Raw genomic sequence first — 17794 nt, forward strand, 5'->3', positions numbered from 1 at the left:
TACGTATTGCTTCCAGAAAAAGAAGAGTTCCAAAATTACAGAATGTAAACGCACGCGCACACACACAAAACTTCTGCACCACCACAATAAGTGCAAAAAAACCCACAACAAAAAACCCACAGGCCAAGAAAGTGCAACATCTCAATGAGGGTATTTGCGAGGCTTTTCTGAGCATGTTTCCCATTCCTCCCTGAGCCATAGCCCAAATCTCAAGGGGCTTGTCTTTCCTCCTACTTGGCATTTCAGAACCAGAGGTGCTGAACAAAAGCACCTTTTGGAAGGGAAAAAAGACAAACTTAATTTTTTGAGATTTAAGGGATTTTTCTTTGAAATGCACATTATTTTGTATACAGTTTAGAAAAATGCCCAGAATAACTCACATCATCCTTTAGGAAATGAATATACATACAAATCACAAAGCAAATCACTATACTCTATAAGGTCTGAACAGGGAGAAGAGGGTGAGAAATGCAACGCTAACTCACCACCCTAGAAAAAGGATTCTCAATAGGATTTTATGGTGGGTTCTGATAATTCTAGGACTTTCCACTGTCACTTATCCATCTAAGGATTTCTGTAGGAATACCACAGCATTTTCCAAGTTTTAAAATGCAGAGAACTGCACTTTCCCTTGTGTATCTATTTTACATTTTGAGCAAAGACTATGTGGCCCTCCAGATAGACTGTGGCTCCTGTCAGTACAAACAAATGGTGAGGAATTATGGGAGTTGCAGTCCAGCAACATCTGGAGGACCATATATAACATTTCCATTCATTAGTCATCCTTGCCTTTGAAAATACACCTTCTGAAAAAACACTCTATTTGTCCTGTAACTGAAAGTTAGTTTCCACATCAATCCCACCATAAAAACCTAGCAAGAGCCCTGAAGGGAAGCATGATGGGATCTAGGAACAGTCTCTCAAGACATCTTCCAAGCGAAGCTCTGGAAGACATTTCTTGATGCAGAAAGGCATTGTCTTCAGTCACCCAATACACATAGACAATCATCAATCTTCCAGATACCAGGGGACTTTTTCTAAGAGCAATTCGATCCATTACGGCAGCTAATGGAGATCTAAGAAATGTAACTGCATGGGGATATTCTACAAGGAGGCTTTAATTATGGTAAGTCCTATACCGTTATTACTTGGCATAGGGAAGAATGTGCAGCATATGGTAATTCCTCATTACAGTTAACTTATGCAGGTCAGAGCCTTATATCCAATGGTCATCAAAGAGAAGTATACTGACGATCTTCAGAATGTTGCTTCAATATATAAAGGGACTCTTTGAGATGACAAAGATGTTTGAGATTTTCTTTCCTCATATGATTCTGAGAGTTCCTATCCAGTTTCTTGGAAATATAGCCAGAATTATAAAGTCTGCATGTTCAAAGTCTATAGAACAAGTTTTACTGACTTTTGTAAGATTGCTTGGTTTTTAAGGAAACACTTTAAGAACCTTAGCTTAATGCTATTTTATAAATGTCTAGATTGTTACTGTGGGTATAATAGAAATTTAACATTTCCAAAGAAGGTTGACTTTCAAATATTGTTTTTATTGTGTAAGCTAAATAATATCTTTGGAAACATGGGTGGTGAATGGGTGGCCCTCCAGATGTTGTGGGACTGCAACTTCCGCCAAACCTTGCAATTGGCTAATGTAGCTAAGCTCCAGAAATACCCATAGAGCTAATATTTCTCTATCCCTAAGGTGTTTAATCTCAAGTGAAAAAGTGCTCACCATATAATCCCTTTTGTGAAGCATGGTCTCTTTGAATATAGAAACTGATACAAACTGGGTGCAGGACAAATGAGAAATGCATGCTAAAATTTAGGCAACTGAATTTTGCACAACCTCAGATCAACAGTTTAACTCAGAGGTTAGTCTATTTCTATTATTTCAGCTTACATTCAAGCCTAACAACTGTGCTTTAATTCTAATGATAAACATTCGACTACCAATTAAGAATTGGGTTAAATAAAAGTGCTGCACACCATATGTTTCTGAACTACATCTTCAACCAGTCATTGCATGTACAACTACTATGCAGAAAAACTGAGTTGCAATCCAACATCATCTGAAGGGCTGCATTTTGCCTACTTCACTTTTATATTCTTCAGATATGCACCAGATAACTGACTGACGGACAGTGTAGTGATTAAGGAAGATAGGCTATCTTTTAAAATGTATCCAAAATAGTAATATCATATAGTCTTACATGGGACAATTCTATTAATAGGTATACTTCATTAATTCCATATTGCAGCTACTGTTATACCACTATCACAATATAATAGAAAACGTAATCACACTTACTTCCCAGTTGAATTATAACTCATAAAATAATTTAATATCTCCTTATTCTGTTCCATGGCAATTTTCTGCTTTTCATTTGTTAATTATTAGATTAATAAATGTTCTTACATGAAGATAACATTAGGTTATTTCAGATATTGTTTTCTTTTTCGACCTTATTAAGTGTTCTCTCATCAGATGCAGAAAATCCTATTTTTATTGTTAGAAAGCAGATATTGCCAAGAGTGCAGAAGTAAATGGAAAATTTTAGGACTCTAAATCAGTGAGCAAAGAATCACTCTTTCATATCTTTGCCCAATATCCTAAAAACTGATATACAAAATTAAATTCAGTTTAGCTTCCACAAGAACAGGTAGGCTATTGGGAAGTCACCCAATGTTCATTCAAAGATATGAAGGAGTAACAGAATTCTAACATAGTGCCTCTTATATGGTTTTGTAAAATGTACTGGAATAGTAGGGACACTGGCATTCCTTATGCTCTTAACTGTGTTCTAAGATTGAGAATGGAACAGTAATCTAGGGATCCTGATCTATATGTCCCACCATGTTTTGGTTATCTAGCATGGAAGGAGCTGAATTCCTTTGGTGAACAATGTTAAAAAGGAGGTGTACCATGAAGAAAATAAACTACTTATCTCACTCAAAGGGTGATATCTGTACTAATACTCAACTTTCAAGTATTGCTTTTTATGACTGAGATTTCCAAGGCTATGTGTTTCAGGGCTCTTGCTCATGGACCATTATCATAATTCAACAGCCCTGCATGTCAGTGCGTGAAACCTATATTACTCTAAGGGCAAAGAGACTGTTCCAAGCCCATTAGACTCAAGTATGGGATAAAACATTCCAAAATATTTTACAGACATTCAGAACAAACAGCACTTGTTGTTAAAAACACGTATAAAAATAACACTCACTGTGAAACATTCCAAAAATACAAGAAGACATACAACTATTACAGGGTACAAATACTGAAAAGCAAGGGACCCCAGATTTATTGGCAATAGCAGCAGTTGTGCCACACAGGCAAATACAGAGATTGATTGACACAATATCCCCAAAAACAGTGCATGAAAAGATTTAATACAGAGTCTGCTACAAGCATGCCAGACATCTAGCGCAGAGAGCACCCGTCGCAGCCTGCATCACCCTTTGACCAGCAGAAAGGGCTCCGCCTTTTATAGTTTGCAATAGGTTTCTCCAGATAGCAGCAAGAACATCAAAAACTACTCGCTTCAAGCACCCACAGTGTGATGCACACTCCCTCACAAATTAGAGGCAGTTCTGAAGAGGAAGCGTGGCCTACTCTACTGGCTAAGATTTGAGACAAGCGAGTTGCGTTTTTTGTAATAGAATATATAGTTCTACAATCACAGCATACCTATAACGCAAGAGGCAGAGAAGGTAATAGTATTATGACACAAAAAGGTGCTCACTGTTCTCTGACTAATAACCGAATGCTTGAAAACAGAAGAACTTGCTCTTCTGCTAACCACCTTGCTTAACAAGCAGGGGAGGCAGGGGTATACATTTCCACTAGTTCTATCTTTGATTGAAACATGCAAATAGATTAAGCACTGCACCACTAACTCATTTTGCTTCATTACTATGAACCAAGAGTCAGCTTGGAAGAGGCAGTTGAAATTGAAATACAGCTACGTGGAAAATAAAGATTTCTATTTGCTTCAAGGCTACACATCTGTGCTTTCTCTAATCCAATGCAACTATATTTGATTAGAAATGTATTTTCTCTTTTGAAATCAGATGTATTATGCAGGTGATGAAATACCAACTCCTATATGAACTCCACCACATATTGCTGGCAATTCAGAGTTTGCATAAGGATTTGGTAACCCTTTACAAGTTTGGTCATAGTCGGAAAATCTCTAAACTGAGATTGAAATCTCCTAGGATGTCTTCTTAGGACCCTAAACACTTTAAATTGGCATCTAGAAACTTAGACATGTTCTCATTTCTGGACATGGGAAATATTGACTTTTAATTATTCTAGAACAGTGGTTCTCAACCTGCAGCTGGAAGACACTGTTTTAATATCCATTGCAGTACTGCAGTGGTTCTTAACCTGTGGGTCCCCAGATGTTTTGGCCTACAACTCTCAGAAATCTCAGCCAGTTTACCAGCTCTTAAGATTTCTGGGAGTTGAAGGCCAAAACATCTGGGGACCCACAGGTTGAGAACCACTGCAGTACTGTACTTTCCTCTTGGCTATTCCCTACCATAGCCTAGAACAGTGGTTCTCAACCTGTGTGTCCCCAGATGTTTTGGCCTCCAACTCCCCAAAATCCTAACAGCTGGTAAACTGGCTTGTTTTTCTGAGAGTTGTAGGCCAAAACACCTGGGGTCCCACAGGTTGAGAACCACTATTCTAGACTGTCTCTAGCTACCATAACAATTTCTACAGATTCTATACTATAAAGTCTGGGACTCTTTATACTTCAATTATTGCTATCATTTGTTCTATAGTGAAATTATAATTGCCATCTATACAAACACATATAAGTACGGGTAGATATTCATACACAGAGAAGCAAAATATATATATTCCATTCCTGATCTCAAACTATAAATATATAGTATAGCAGCGTCCTAGTGAAAAAATACATTCAATTCCTGCATCTTTTCATTCATTACTGAATCTTGAAATTCAAGCTTTTTTAAAAAAAATGTACATGCAAATTCAAGTTAATTCCACATACAGTAGAGAGCAATAAAATGAGGTGCTCACTCCCTCTCCTGACCAGCAAGGAACAATGATTAAAAGGTTGATGCCTTACAGAAAAATGCACGACAGGATTCAATTCATGCTGAACTGAACTGAAGAAAACAAAAGTAAAATCTGGCTGAAGAAGTCTGGCCCTGAGACCAACTTTCCCACTAAAACTCAAATGTGCCACATGTAGTGTACTCTGCAATCCCATAAGAGAGAGAGAGGCAATATTATAGGGCATATTATGAAAAGGTAGCAAAGGAGCTCATTTCTAATCTGTCTTGAAATGATTAAATCAGCCGTCAAATGTCATTTTACTTTAGTGACAGCAACTGACAGCAATTAATAAGGGGTGCCCTTTTTATCTGCCTACATTTGGGTCCCATAGATGTTTTGTTTTGACAACCAAACAGTGGCTCTTTCACAGTAATGAGAAGCTATATTTTTATATTTTTAAAAGCTTGTTCGTTATAATGTATATGAGAGAATGATATATTTTAAATCTTTCAGATAAGTGGAAAAACAGCATTCAAATGCAGAAGCCACATGCTACCACTGGGTGCACACTGTTTGAATGGGGCAACTTCTAAAAGAGCAGAAAAACTCTAAAATCTAATCTAATACAGTACTTTTTTCACAATGCTTTAAATGGATTTTTAAAATATCTTTTATTTATCCACTGGAAAAGCAGAATCCTTCACACAATAATCTAGTTCTATAAAGTTTTAGAATAATCTAGTTTACTATATTCCAGGATTAGAACTCATTCTGACTTCTCATCAAAGTCTACTCAAGAAGCAAAGAAAAAATCTGGACCAAAGAAGCCTCTCTTCCCCATAGAAAGTTGAAAATAAAGCAGAATGCTCCCAACCACACAGAGCCTGAATTGAGAGCCCTGCTCCAATGCTGCCAACAGAAAAACTATGTATTTTGATAGATGATACTGTAATTTGCCAACACCAAGATAATGCAGGGTTAAAGGCTCCCCTAAGCTGTAAAAGATACCAAGGTAGCCACAGCAACCACAGTTTGAAGAAGTCAAGTTGCTTTTGATGTTTTGCTAGTTAAATATCATGTAAATAATCTTCAGATGATATTGTATGTGGAGTTGTTCAGGTGATCACAGAAATCCAGTTAAGATGTTCCATCAAAGATAATGTTGTACCTCATTAACTCAACAATATATGAATGTACAAACAATGTTTTGATGCACTGGATCTATCCCAGAAAAATCCAAAACTGAGTGTCTGTGCTTACCTGAACTTGAACAATATTCATAATACCAAAATCATTATTAAGAACCCATGTTTTTCAAGGTACAAAACATTTTTTCACATGTCAGCCTCAACCTCTTCCTGAACAAATTATACAATGTCATAAACTCATTATTGCTGTGTTAATATCCTAGAGCTGATAAGAACTCCCCCAGTATCTGAACAAGAATCTCTGACTGGACATAGAGAAAGGGGACCCCAAAAGCCATCAACTGGCACATAAAAAAGGAGTCCAAAGGGTTTTGAGCTATGTGTTGCCCAATTGAGGAAACTGCGCCTTGGAGGAGCTGGTTTGCCACCCTAATTCTGTCAAAGAGGCGAAGCGAGTACTGCATCCCCCTTCCAAACAAGGAAGCAGAGCTACCTGGGGTTCTCTCTGATGACGACGAGATGGAGTTGGCACGTCCTGCACCATCAGCTGCCATACTGTCTTGTTGGGTCCCTTTGTTGTCCTGTGGGAAAACATGTAAGAAAATATGTAACGGCATGCATGTCATCTAAGGAAAGGCAGTACTCTGCCACCAGCTACCTGTTCCTTCAAAGAAATTGAGATAGAGAGAGAAAGAGAGAGTATTCTTTTAGCTAGTTCATCAATCTAGTACTTTCAGTAGGACTTTGGAAAAAATACTCTATTTTTCCACACCACTGCTTTGAAGAACCTATTGTCATTCTGGAGCTCTAGCAACTACAACATTTGGCTAGAGAGCCTCCTCTATGTTGGAAATAACCTGCCGGAGCTATGTGTCAAATTGAAACTAGTAGTGGAGAAAACCCTAGCCAAAAGCAAGGCAACCCTCTTTTTCTCCTCTCCCCTTTACAACTGGCCACTTTTAAGATCTGAACGGACCATCCACAGGGGGCATCTGAAATTAGGCCACAAGCGGCCCATCCCTGTTCTTTAGTGTGGGGAGCTGACATGTCACATCACTCCATTCCCAAGCTTTCCTTGGTCTTAAAATAAAATCTCCCTGTATTTATTATGTATCAGTTTCAGCTAACTGGCAGCCATTTTGGATGCATATTTTTAGGCAGCTAGGCAGGATATAAATATTTAAGCAAAATAAATTATTTAAATACATGGCATGAAACCAAGCAGCAAGATACAGTACTGTGGGAACGCAAATGCATAAATCCTGTTACCTAAAGACTTATAAAAGCCATGCAAGGAAATTATAGAAAACCAACTGCAAGAATGAAATAAATTATTGTTATTTTTCCAATTTAGATCATGCCCCGTTCATCTTCTTTATGGCATGTTTTGATAATAAACTGCCGCATTTGATTTAGAAATCATATTCTAATCCTTATTAAAGAAAACTCACTCCATAAATACTGTGAACAAGGAAATGGGGAAAGGGAATGCATTTTGAATTTGTAAACACTTCTACTATGTGTTGGTTTCAGAGGTGTATGGCTTAATAAGCCTGACAAGAAAGCTTGTGATTTGTTAGGCTTATTAAGGAAGACTTCAGGAAGACTATGAATCTCCTGCGAGAATAACTCTCTCCTTCCAAACATCTAAAAGCCACGTTCCAATATAAAATGCCATCACAGTGGTGCTGAGTGAAAATAGAGAAACAACTTACCTTTCCTGATGGAGGACCCACTGCTGGTCTCTTCCTCTGGGCATAACCTGAAAGTCTGTAACAGTAGTGAGGCTTGCAATAGAATTTTCCTGCAAAGATAGCAAGGAAGAGGACAAAAATGAGGCTGATGGAAGCTGCAGTCCAGTTATATTATGCAGTTTGTACTGATTCCTTGAACTGTCACATCTAACATACATGGAAAAAATTGCAGCTACAAGTTTTAATTCAAGTTAATTTCTTCTTTTCCTGGAAATAACATGTTTACCATAGGGTGCCTTCATAGTCATTCAATTAATAGCCAATCAGCCACCAGAATGGCCCCGGGAAACTTGTGTGGTATCGTACATTAACAAAGCGGCACTGTGTAAGGAACAAAGGCAGCATCACATGAAAATCTGGCAGAAGTACTGCTGGAAGAAGCAAGAACAAATTCAAAGAAGGAAGAGCTGGGCATTAACTCCATCCAGACCAATGTTTTGTAAGGGGCTCTAGATATTTTTGCTGGCTGAGAAGCAGGGTAAAGATGCTTCGGATAAATAAATCAAGGTGGCATCAAACTTCAAGCCTTTAAAGGTATCTTGAATGTTTTCTGCTTTCACAAGAAGCCAGAGGAAATGAGGAACTAATTCAGAAGTCAGAGGTGTGGTCCTACATCTTCCAGTATGGTGTTGAAACTTCTCAACGATGTCATGTGAGAACCCTTTTTACAGGAAGGTTCGATTGCATAGCTTCAAAATGGAAAGGAGTAAATAATGGCTTTCCTAAATTGAATTTCTATAACCTCTATGCTTGCATGCATGCTTCAAAGGGAAGATAGGAGGGGAATAAACTGAATCCTACAAGGAATGTCTTGGAAAAATGAGGAGTTATGAATTCACTAAACAGTTAGGTCCCCACCTACTTTTGTGACTGCTTCCCCCACCCCCATGTACCTACGCAAGCGTTGAGATTTGCCAGGGAGGCCCTCCTTGCAGTCCCATCACCATCAAAAATGCAGTTAGTGGGGATGAAGAAGAGGGCCTTCCCGGTCATCGCCCCGTGGCTTTGGAATGACCTCCCCAGGGAAATCAGGCAGGCCCCCACACTGTCCTCCTTCCATAGGGATTCGAAGAGTTGAATGTTTAAATAAGCCTTTGAGAATGTAAACTAGTCCCAATGGTCTGCAATTAATGACACAGCACTGTATTTTCACCCCATGCCTTTGTTCCTTAGCTACAATTTGCATGATCCCATTCCCCTGTTTTGTTTACAGTTTGGCCATGTCTTACATCAGTTGTCACCATAGGTTATTGGACATTGTTCTGAGTTTTAAAATGTTGTTTGTATATGCTATTGGTTTTACTTTTTAGTATTGTACTGTGTGTTTATTTTATACATTGTTTTTAGGCACTTTGTGTCATGTGTAAGCCACCCCGAGTCCCTTCGGGGAGTTGGGGGCAGGGTACAAAAATAAAGTTGTTGTTGTTGTTGTTGTTGTTGTTATTCACTCTATCCATATTAAAAACATAGGGAACCCTAACACCTGCAAAATTTGGTTTTCCTCACAAGCTCTTCAACTTAGCTATACTACTTAATGCCAAAATCACTTTTTACTATTATTAAAAGATTTAAAGGTTATTATTTTGTACAGTGGGCTTCAATATATTACAATAATTCATAGCAGGATCAAGCGAGTGTTAAAGAAAAACCTTATGATGTTAATTATTATGTGCAGTTGGTAATGTAGGTCAGCCAGTATGTTTGGGCCACACCTGGTGGAGTATAACTGTATGGATTTAAGAATACAGTTTGGAGAAGCAATATGCTACCCTGAGGAAGAGAAGCAATTTGCTGTAATGCTGCTATGCTCTAACAGCAATGCTCTTTGCTATGGTGGAATAGCTATTTACTCAAGGTTTATATTTTGCTCTCTCATTTGAATGAAGATGAAGAAGCCTTATTCTGTGTTACTTACAAGAACTATCTAAGTTTGTTGCACCGTTTGATTTTGTATGCAACACTGCAAGTTTATGCCTCTGCTGATAAGAGAAAAGATTTTCTGTTCCCTTTTCCTCTTGCCTCTGCGTCTTTTGCATGGGACTTGGCAAAAATCCGCTTCTGCGCAACACAATATGCTAGCAGTACTCATACATTCTTGAGCATCTAGATATGTATTTTTAAGAGACTGTGGCACTGCTATCCCAATGTAATAAGTAACTGCTTCTTTTTTACAAAAAGGTCATATAAACTGTATTGAATACAAACTTAGTTTTGCTTACAGCACACCCAATGAAAATGAAAATCTCAGAATAAATTAGATTAATTTAAATCATATTGTGTTCAGTGTCTTTACTGTATGCATGGTTGCATTTCAATCTAATTCATCATTCAAATACAAAGCAGCAACTCTCTTGAGGCACACAAACAACCAGTAAAGAATTGCAATTCTTAAAATTAAAAAAAAGTACACACAATTGCCAATTCAACTAGCTTCAAATGCTAGTAGTGATCAGAATGCATCTTGCACAAGAGTCATTTTGGATTATCTGATGAACCAGGCTAAGCAATGAACTCACTGCATGAAGCACTTAATATACTTGTATTTACTAGAGTCTAATGTGCCATCAAATCTAATGCGCACCTCAATTTTCAAAACCCTGAAACCTCAAAAAGTATTGATCATATCATGCAAATCTAATGTGCATTCTAATTTTGGGAAAGTAATTTAGTCAAAAAGGTGAGCATTAGAAACAGGTAAATACAGTAGTTAATTTCAAAGACAGTATATTTCCAATGCTAAGCTAAATTTTAGTTCTTACATAGTAAAGGACAAATGTCACTTACCATCCACCAGATCATAGGCGTAAGATGATAGACGCAGGGTGGTGGCACAGTATTCACATTTGAAACAGCTACGGTGGAAAAATTTGCCTTCAGCACTCAGCCTTTCCATCACATAGACACGTTTATGGCAGAAGAAACAGACATCACTGCCTCCCAGGTTTGGAGGGAATTCTTTTTTTAATGAACCCTAAAACAAAAAGAGCAAGGAAAGACCTGGACTCATCAGTTTACTTTTGCTTCTATATTATATATATTATATCACTCTGGTACAATTTCACAGGTAAACAGAGGAAACTCCAAAGTAAAAATATCAAAAATGTCTTTATGGATAATTCAAAGGATATCACAGAAAGTATGTTCTATAGGTTGTACCGTCCAATCACCTGAAAACAAAACGTGATGGTCTATAGTGTACTAAATAATCTGTGAATAGTGCAAATGGTCCACAAAGCCTTGTCCACGCTCAGCGTTTTCCATCACTAAAGTAGGAATGGTGACTGATTACTTACCCTACAGGGCAATTGTTGTAAGACCCCCAAAAATACACTGAATAAGCAATCTTGTAAATGATACAAAATTTAGGAGAAAAGTAGGGTAGGGTATAAATAAATAAGTGCATCCCTCTGTTATCTAGGGGAGAAAATTGCACTGAAGATAAGGCATGAACAGCAATGGCCAATGACATCTTCATACAAAGACTCCAAAGATGCAATCTAGCTCTGAGGAACCATGTCTTCCTCAACAAATCAACTGGAGCACTCACAAAGTCAGGTGAAAGCACAAGCAAGGAAATACTCATTTCCTTTAATAAGGCACTGACGAAACACTGGACTCAACAGTACAACAGGTCGAAGGAAGAGTCATCTAATTTCTAATCACAAAGACACAACACCTTCTGTACATTCTCTTACCAGTTCCTTCTTGTCTAGAAGGGTTTTAGGCTGGTCCTTCCTTTGAAGCTGATTGGCTATCTGCTCAGCCAATGAGCTCACGCCTCCTGTATACATCTTTATATATTTCTACCAGATGAGGGTAAAGGGATGGGGGTGTCAGATGAAGAAGGGGGAAATGAAGGAGAAGAGAAATAATATAAATGCATGATGAAAACTAAAGAAAAATGAGAAAAAGGTGTTGAAGGGGGTCAAACCATGCCAAGACAGCTGTCAATGCAAGCATGTGGAGCACAGCACCAGCATTATAATGTGATGTCAGCAATGACTGGTGTAGTAAGCATCTAATGTAGTCAATAAAAGTTCGCCACATAAAAACCTGGTCAGAGACACCTTTAGAAAATTACACTGAGAAGTGGCCAAAAGATGAAAGGGCAAGCTATTTCAAAATCAAGCTCCTCAAAGAGCTTCCTTACTAGTAGCACTATATTCTTCCCGAATTCTATTTTTTGTCTCTCAACTGACAATAGATGATCGTCCTCTCATAAAGTCAAATCTTCTAAGATAATTGCCAGCTCCTGATCTACATGACATTCATAGCACCACAATTTGAGAATATTTCTTTTCACTCAATTACTTGGATATTATAAACATTTATGACATCCAAAAACATAAATTGGAGAATACAACAGTTTGGATAAAAGAGTAAAGGACAGGGAAGGATTGCAGGAGGCACTTAATAGTTCTTAATTTATCAGTGTTTCCACTATGTTTGGAAATAAATTCTCCTTCTCTGTAGGGTTGTTAAAAATGCTACAATATTTTCACTGCTTCAAGTGCTATTGAAGACAGCATATTATAGGACACAAAAAGGTAAATTGACAGCCTTAGGTTTAAGAAATGTCTTAGAGAGAAAGACCAAGTCATAGAACTTATGGTGGTCTATATACAGACCTATTCATATCCCTATCTAACGAGTTGCATGTTCTCAATATAAATGTACAGGGAAGAGAAAGGCAGAAAGGGACGACATATCCACATTATAGGAAAGTAGGCTTGGAATAGAATTGGACTGGAAAACAGTTTGCTGATTTTCGAAACCAAAGGCCGTTTCCCCCTTTTGTAAATGAATCTACTTCATGGAGAGGGGCATAGAGTAGATGAGAAAGGCTTTCTACCCATCTTCTGACTAGAGACTGCAGAGATCTGAGAGAGGTGGGAAAGCTCCATTAGTGGTAAGGAATCCCAGGAACTTAATGGCCCTGATAGATCCAAATGTTCTCTCTATAAATCTCTAGGTCCTCCAGAGTAACAGGAGGATGTTGACGTCCATGAATAATCAGGCCTGCAAAAGTCAAAACTACAAAAGTGAAGGCACAACTATACATCTTTAAGTAATGAATTCTGTAATTTAATTATGTACTGAGTGAGGAAATGTTTTATTGCATTTATCCCAAATGGGGCGTTCATGTATTTCACTGTGTGACAGAATACTAGTTTTATGCAAAAAGGAAGTTCCCAAGTCCCTACATGACAGTATATTGATTTTTACATACTCTATCATGATCCTTCCACTTTGGTATTTTTTTCTTAACATCATCCAAGCATTTTAGCCTTGTCTAGTATAGAAGGTCTCTTATTTTTATGACTATTTTATTGCCTCCTCAGCTAGGATCCATTTGGATATGGACTAACCATAACTATCTCCACTACTTCAAGTGGAGCTGCTGTAGATTTATGTAACGAAATTATATTCTTGGATATTTTGCAATCCTTTCTTAAATATTGCAGCATTTGAGTTCTTTTTTTTTTTTTTGGAGAGTTGATATCTCTCCCCTCCCTCAATATGCATCTCTGTTAAAAATGATCTTCTGTTTAAAATGAGCTACTGTATTTGACAGCAGGTTTTCTGTTGGGGAGGGAAGGCTTTGATTTGTGACTCCATCCCGTGACGCAGTGTGGACAATTAAGATTTGCGATAAGCGGGTCTTCACTTTCAGCTTCTTTTTGCAGACAAGTAAGGGAACTGCCAACTACTCTTTCTTTCCCATCTATGAGTGATTTTCCACCTTGGGGAAAAGAAAAGAAGCCAAATCTCACAGAGGTAGTTGCAATGTTTGGAAGTAATACTGTAATTGATTTCCTATAAAACTAATCAAACAACTACTTTTTGGTTCCTTAAAAAAAACCCTTATGAATGTTATAAGCTACTGACCTGTGGTATAAACACACCAATAACCATCGACTTTATAATTGCTTAAATCAAGGAGACTCTAGTGATACATGTTTTTATTGATATTGTTTTTACTTGGGTTTATATTTATATTAATGCTTTGATTGCATTTTATGGTTTTGGTGCTGACTGTAAACCGCACTGAGTTGCCTGTGGGCTGAGAGGGGCGGTATATAAATATAGTAAATAAATAAATAAATAAATAAATAAAAACAATGCAATATATTCAAAGCACAGGGAAAGCCAGCAGTTGAACCCCATGATGTCGTACTTCCTGGTGACCATTTCAGCTGGTCACATACCAGTTTAAACTTTAACAGTTACTTCACCAAAGGAAAAAAAGTTAGTCCTCATTAAGTCTCCAAAATAGTGTGGCTTAATTATACTTTCATGACTGGGGAAAGAATTAAGGCAAGAAGTTGTTTTTAACTAGAAAGTTGCTTCAAAGCTTTAGTTAGGAATATGAATTTGATGAAAATTGCATCATTTGAAAGGATTTGCTGGGACAATGGGAAAATAGATATCTGCATGCTGCTTTCCCATCTTGCAGAATTAGAAAACACAGTTTAACATAAATAAAAAATGCTTCTAATAGACAAAATTCCTTGTGGTCAGGCTAAGTCAAGCTAAAAGCATCTCCTCCTTACTATATTGCTCATCAAGGTAAGAATAGCCATTTTTTAAAAATTCAGTATAAGATGTACAAAGTAACATGGTGGTACATCATGGGAGTAAACAAGCATTTACTCCTTGCATAGACTGTTTATAAAAAAAAATTAAATTCTGCTAAGTGCAATAGATGACAGACAGACAAATCAGCAAATTTCAATAAGAAGAATCAAGAAGCGTTATTAGTGGTTGTCTTGACAGCTGGAAATAGCTATAGAAGACAAGAGCAGAAATTAGACATGATCATTGTTTGGTAGCCAAGAGAATTCTATGCACTCACTGACACACTCCTCTCTTAGGTGTTAATTACAAACTAGCACAACACACTTGCCATTAATCAAACTTTGTTTTCAATGGATAACCTGAACCTAGGATTTGATCGTGATTTCAGTCTCTTGTCTGAAAACGAGCTACAGTCAGCAATATTTATGGTGGTACCCATGCCCGTAACCAGGATTTCGTTTTGGGGGGGGGGGGCTGAATTTATCGGGGGGGGGGGGGTCGGGGGGGCTGAGTTTCGGGGGGGGGGGGCTGAGTCTGAGTGAAAGAGGGTCTAGCCTAGCAAACCTTTTGTATCATTGCCCCAATACCCCCATGCATATGGGATATATTGAGTATGGTGATCAGATCATGATATGAATAAACATAACAGTTTAAATAATGCACCAGTAAGGCCTTTTCGCGGACCACCATGAGAATTTTGGGGGGGGGGGGCTGAAGCCCCTCGAGCCCCTCCCCCCCCCCGCTACATGCCTGGTGGTACCAGTCCAGTGTTTTATTACACAAATACAATGTCATTCCTAGGGAAGAACATCCAGTGAAGGGCATTCTCCTGAGCAGCATGGGAGAGGGAAAAATGGAGAAGTGCATCAAAGCATAATTAGCTGATGATGTTCCATGGTATCCCCAAAGAAGTGCAGAGCAAAGGAGAGCATTACTGGCCAGTTATAGATGAGAGATTCCATGGTAGGTAATGTTTTGAGAGCTACTGCTCTCTTTCCAAACAAATGTGACCAGTCACCTTGAAATATACCTATGCACATCATATCCAATTCTAAAATGATAGCAATAATCAAATCACAGAGGCAGCCTAAGCTCTCTCATTTGTGGACGCAAATGCTAAGCTCAGCAACATCAAGGCAAAAACAACTAATATGCCTGGCTTCATCAATCTGCACATTCTAGAGTGGCAGGAGATGGAGTAGGCCAAGGTATGCAGCCAGGTGCAGCTTGAAGCCCCACACCATGCTACCTGTCTGAGGGAATCAGATGAAGGAGAAGAAGGGCGGCTGGAAGAGCGGTTGCTACAGGAGAGCTCCCAATGTTTAACCACAGATCGACGAGTCTCTGGCTACAAAATAAAGGTGAGAAAGTCAGACGATGGCATTTTTACAGGCCACATGGATGGGAGCCCTTGAAAATAGGAGAGGCGGAGATCTCTTTCCTTGCAGGTAAAGTAGAACTATGGATTTGCTCTGCTTGTTCTAATTATGCCAGCCTAATTTCAACTTGTCGGGCTTTTGGAGGAAAGTTGGAAAACTGAATCAAGGAGTTATTCCGTTGTGAAAGACCTTATCCCTTATCACGGAAAATTTAGAAATCAGTGTCTATCAAAATGAAAAGGCTTTATGGTGACTGAGCAGTGAAAGCTTCTAAACTGTATACTGAGAAGTGAAGAGAAGTACAAAGAACGAATCTGGAAACTTAAAAAGAATGGAATGGAACAATATCTTTTAGAAAATATGGTATTAAAAGCAACTTAGTCAGGAGACAATATATCTCAATGGAGATGAGTGAAAGATAATTTTCCAAAACTACTGTGCGGCAATAGTTGGAGACTGTGAGGTTACCAAGTAAGATATGTCATTGAATCCTATTTGGTCATATATAAGAGCCTCTTCAACAAGTCTGTATATTTTTGGTGTTTGAGCCAACATACAGAAATATAATGTTTGCACAATGATTCCCAGTGCAATAACGAATAATGCAAATGACTATTGGAATGGCTCCTGGTATATGCTTTTGGACTATGTGATTTAATATACTGTCGAAGGCTTTCATGGCTGGAATCACTGGGTTGTTGTAGGTTTTTTGGGCTATATGGCCATGTTCTAGAAGCATTCTCTCCTGACATTTCGCCATGCGTCTATGGCAAGCATCCTCAGAGGCGAAACGTCAGGAGAGAATGCTTCTAGACCATGGCCATATAGCCTGAAAAGCCTATAACAACCCTATGTGATTTTAAGTAATTATTTTAAGTGATATGCTTTAATTATGTGATTTTAAAGTATATGTCGTTTTATTTTTTTATATATTCAAGGCATCAAATAGTGCCTTTGCTGTGAGTCCCCTTCAAGGTGAGAATATAAATGTGGTAAATAAATTGATTAATTAATAAGCTGAAAGATTTAGGTGACCCAAAAAACATTCTGATTCACATCTGAGGCCACGGAGTTGACACAATTGACACACCGGGTGAATAAAGTAGAGCACATACCAAGAAGACGTGTGTTTCTTTACTTTCTTTAAAGAAAGTTTTCCAAGACCATATGGTAGTTTGGATTTATAGACTGTTGTGGGTCAGGTTACTTCCTGGTTCCTTTGTTTTGGATTAAGCTAATTTTATAGAACCTTGCTTCCAAACCCTGTTAAGTATTACAGACACTGTGCCTTTCCAAACTGGCAGAGTAATGCTTCACAAACTTTTTTTGCATCTGTCTTAAGACTTGGGGAGACTCTACCCTAATGCATGGAAGTACAAACTCTACTCTTGGTCAAAAGCCCATTTAGGTTTTAGCAACTTCCTTCTCGCAGAAGCCACACACTTCTTTTATTAGTGCTACAAAGATCTATTCAAGAACAGACAGTAATACTGAGTCAGCGAAATAGAAGCATTTGTTAGTAAGTAAAAAAGGAAAGTAGAATAATGTGAGCTTTTTGTACGTGGGGGTTTGTGTGTGGTGTGAGTGGCTAAAGGCGTTATCTCACAACGTAGCAGTGTACTTATCAACCATTAACAAACAGCCAGCCATATTACGGCTCAAGCGGACTTTTCCCATTCTAAGGAACTGCAAGCAGACATAAAGTGCCAAACAGACAGGAAGGCAGTCACCTGATGCCTGGTTGTTGGCCTTTGCTCCAGGAGGGCAGCCAGCTGGCTTGCCCTCTGTTCAATGGTAAGCGTGCGCTCTGGCACATGGTCATCTGAAGAGAACTGATGAGGTCTCTGAAGAATAACAGAGGAAAATGAACAAAGGAACACCAGAAAG

The 17794-nt window shown here is 38.3% G+C and overlaps 1 protein-coding gene across 8 annotated transcripts in view; it reads right to left on the reverse strand.

The window, feature by feature from the left end:
* MICAL3 (microtubule associated monooxygenase, calponin and LIM domain containing 3) overlaps positions 1 to 17794 on the reverse strand; it is a 242698-nt gene that overhangs the window by 70871 nt on the left and 154033 nt on the right. For 4 of the 8 annotated variants that reach the window (XM_060776669.2, XM_060776673.2, XM_060776671.2 and 1 more), the window contains exons 18-21: positions 11645 to 11752; positions 10734 to 10920; positions 7911 to 7999; positions 6689 to 6776 (exon numbers count right to left, since the gene is read on the reverse strand). In XM_060776669.2, coding sequence (XP_060632652.2) covers positions 6689 to 6776; positions 7911 to 7999; positions 10734 to 10920; positions 11645 to 11752 — 472 coding nt within the window. Of the gene's footprint in view, positions 1 to 6688; positions 6777 to 7910; positions 8000 to 10733; positions 10921 to 11644; positions 11753 to 15777; positions 15877 to 17637; positions 17752 to 17794 lie in introns of all 8 variants that reach the window. The other 4 variants (XM_060776676.2, XM_060776674.2, XM_060776672.2 and 1 more) reach the window with 2 other exon arrangements.

Source organism: Anolis sagrei, chromosome 5 (genome assembly GCF_037176765.1).
Source record: "Anolis sagrei isolate rAnoSag1 chromosome 5, rAnoSag1.mat, whole genome shotgun sequence".
Taxonomy (NCBI): Eukaryota; Metazoa; Chordata; class Lepidosauria; order Squamata; family Dactyloidae; genus Anolis; species Anolis sagrei.